The sequence below is a fragment of the Amphimedon queenslandica genome, unplaced genomic scaffold, assembly GCF_000090795.2.
Source record: "Amphimedon queenslandica unplaced genomic scaffold, v1.1 AMPQUscaffold_1479_Cont26511, whole genome shotgun sequence".
Taxonomy (NCBI): Eukaryota; Metazoa; Porifera; class Demospongiae; order Haplosclerida; family Niphatidae; genus Amphimedon; species Amphimedon queenslandica.
In genome coordinates this window covers 1-1169 of record NW_003558178.1, presented here as the reverse complement: position 1 = coordinate 1169, position 1169 = coordinate 1, and the positions used below count along the sequence as shown (strand labels likewise).

Below are 1169 nucleotides of genomic sequence, written 5' to 3'. Positions count from 1 at the left end.
GTAGAGCATGCACACACTTCATGTACTATATTATGTAGATCTACTCAGTGCAATAGAAATCAGCTATTGGCATGTTTTAATTTTTTATTTATTGACTTAATCATTTAGTCAATGTTCACTGAAATTCTAATCAATCTAAGTGTTGTGATTACATGTTTCATGGTACACAAAATAACAAACGTTAATAGGCGTTTAGCGTTTGAGAGAATACAGAATGGTATAACTGGACAGTTTGAAATGCAACAAGAAATAGATAAACAGGTTAGATTTATTAAGGCCACTATACACCAGGCAATTCTATTGCAGGCAATGTGTGGTTACTTTGATGTTGTAAGCAATGTGTTGCCTAGAATAGAACATGTTTCTATTCTAGGCAACAGTGTTGCCTGAAGATCAAAGTAACCACAGATTGCCTGCAATAGCATTGCCTGGTGTATAGGGGCCTTAAAGGCAATTTTGTAGGACAATGAATATTGCTAATGAATGCTCTGAATTAAATTTACTATAAGTTATAGCTATTCAGTTGAATCTCTCAGGCTGTATCCACAATAAGTTGAATGGCTTTTATCATTGTTAATTGTAGGAAAATCTCCTCAATTCAATATTTCCTCCAGTTGTAGCAAAATTAATTAAAACCCAATTTATTTCAATGTATGATGATGAAGAGCCTATTGATGGAATTGATTCAAGCTCATTTAGGAAACTTAATGTTAACAGATTTGAGAATGTCAGGTATATGTGGATAACATTGTTCTAACAATAATTTATTTTGTATAGCATTTTGTTTGCTGATATTAAAGGATTTACTGCTCTCTCATCCAAAGTTAATGCTAAAATCCTTGTGCGAACATTGAATGAGTTGTTTGCTCGATTTGACTGTTTAGCTGAGGTATACTGGTCAATAGTGTATAATGATTCAATTATATTTTATAGACAAATAAGTGCATGCGTATAAAGATACTGGGTGACTGTTACTATTGTATAGCTGGACTTTACGATAGTAATAAAAATCATGCTCAAAGCTGTGTTGAAATGGGATTACAAATGATTGAAGTCATCAAGTTAGTATTAATCATCAATAATGTTTTAATTCTTTTCAAGATGTGTCAGTCATGAAACAGGCTACAAATTAAACATGCGTGTTGGAATTCACACCGGATCTGTATTTT

At 32.5% G+C, this 1169-nt stretch overlaps 1 protein-coding gene across 1 annotated transcript; it reads left to right on the top strand.

Moving 5' to 3' along the window:
- Positions 1-108: 108 nt before the first annotated feature.
- Positions 109-1061, top strand: LOC105316336 (adenylate cyclase type 6-like; the record flags this gene model as incomplete). The annotated part of the gene is made up of 4 exons (XM_011411170.1): positions 109-261; positions 584-732; positions 778-889; positions 934-1061. Coding segments are annotated over 4 exons (542 nt in total), but the record flags the coding sequence as incomplete, so codon positions are not given.
- Between the last annotated feature and the right edge of the window lie 108 nt (positions 1062-1169).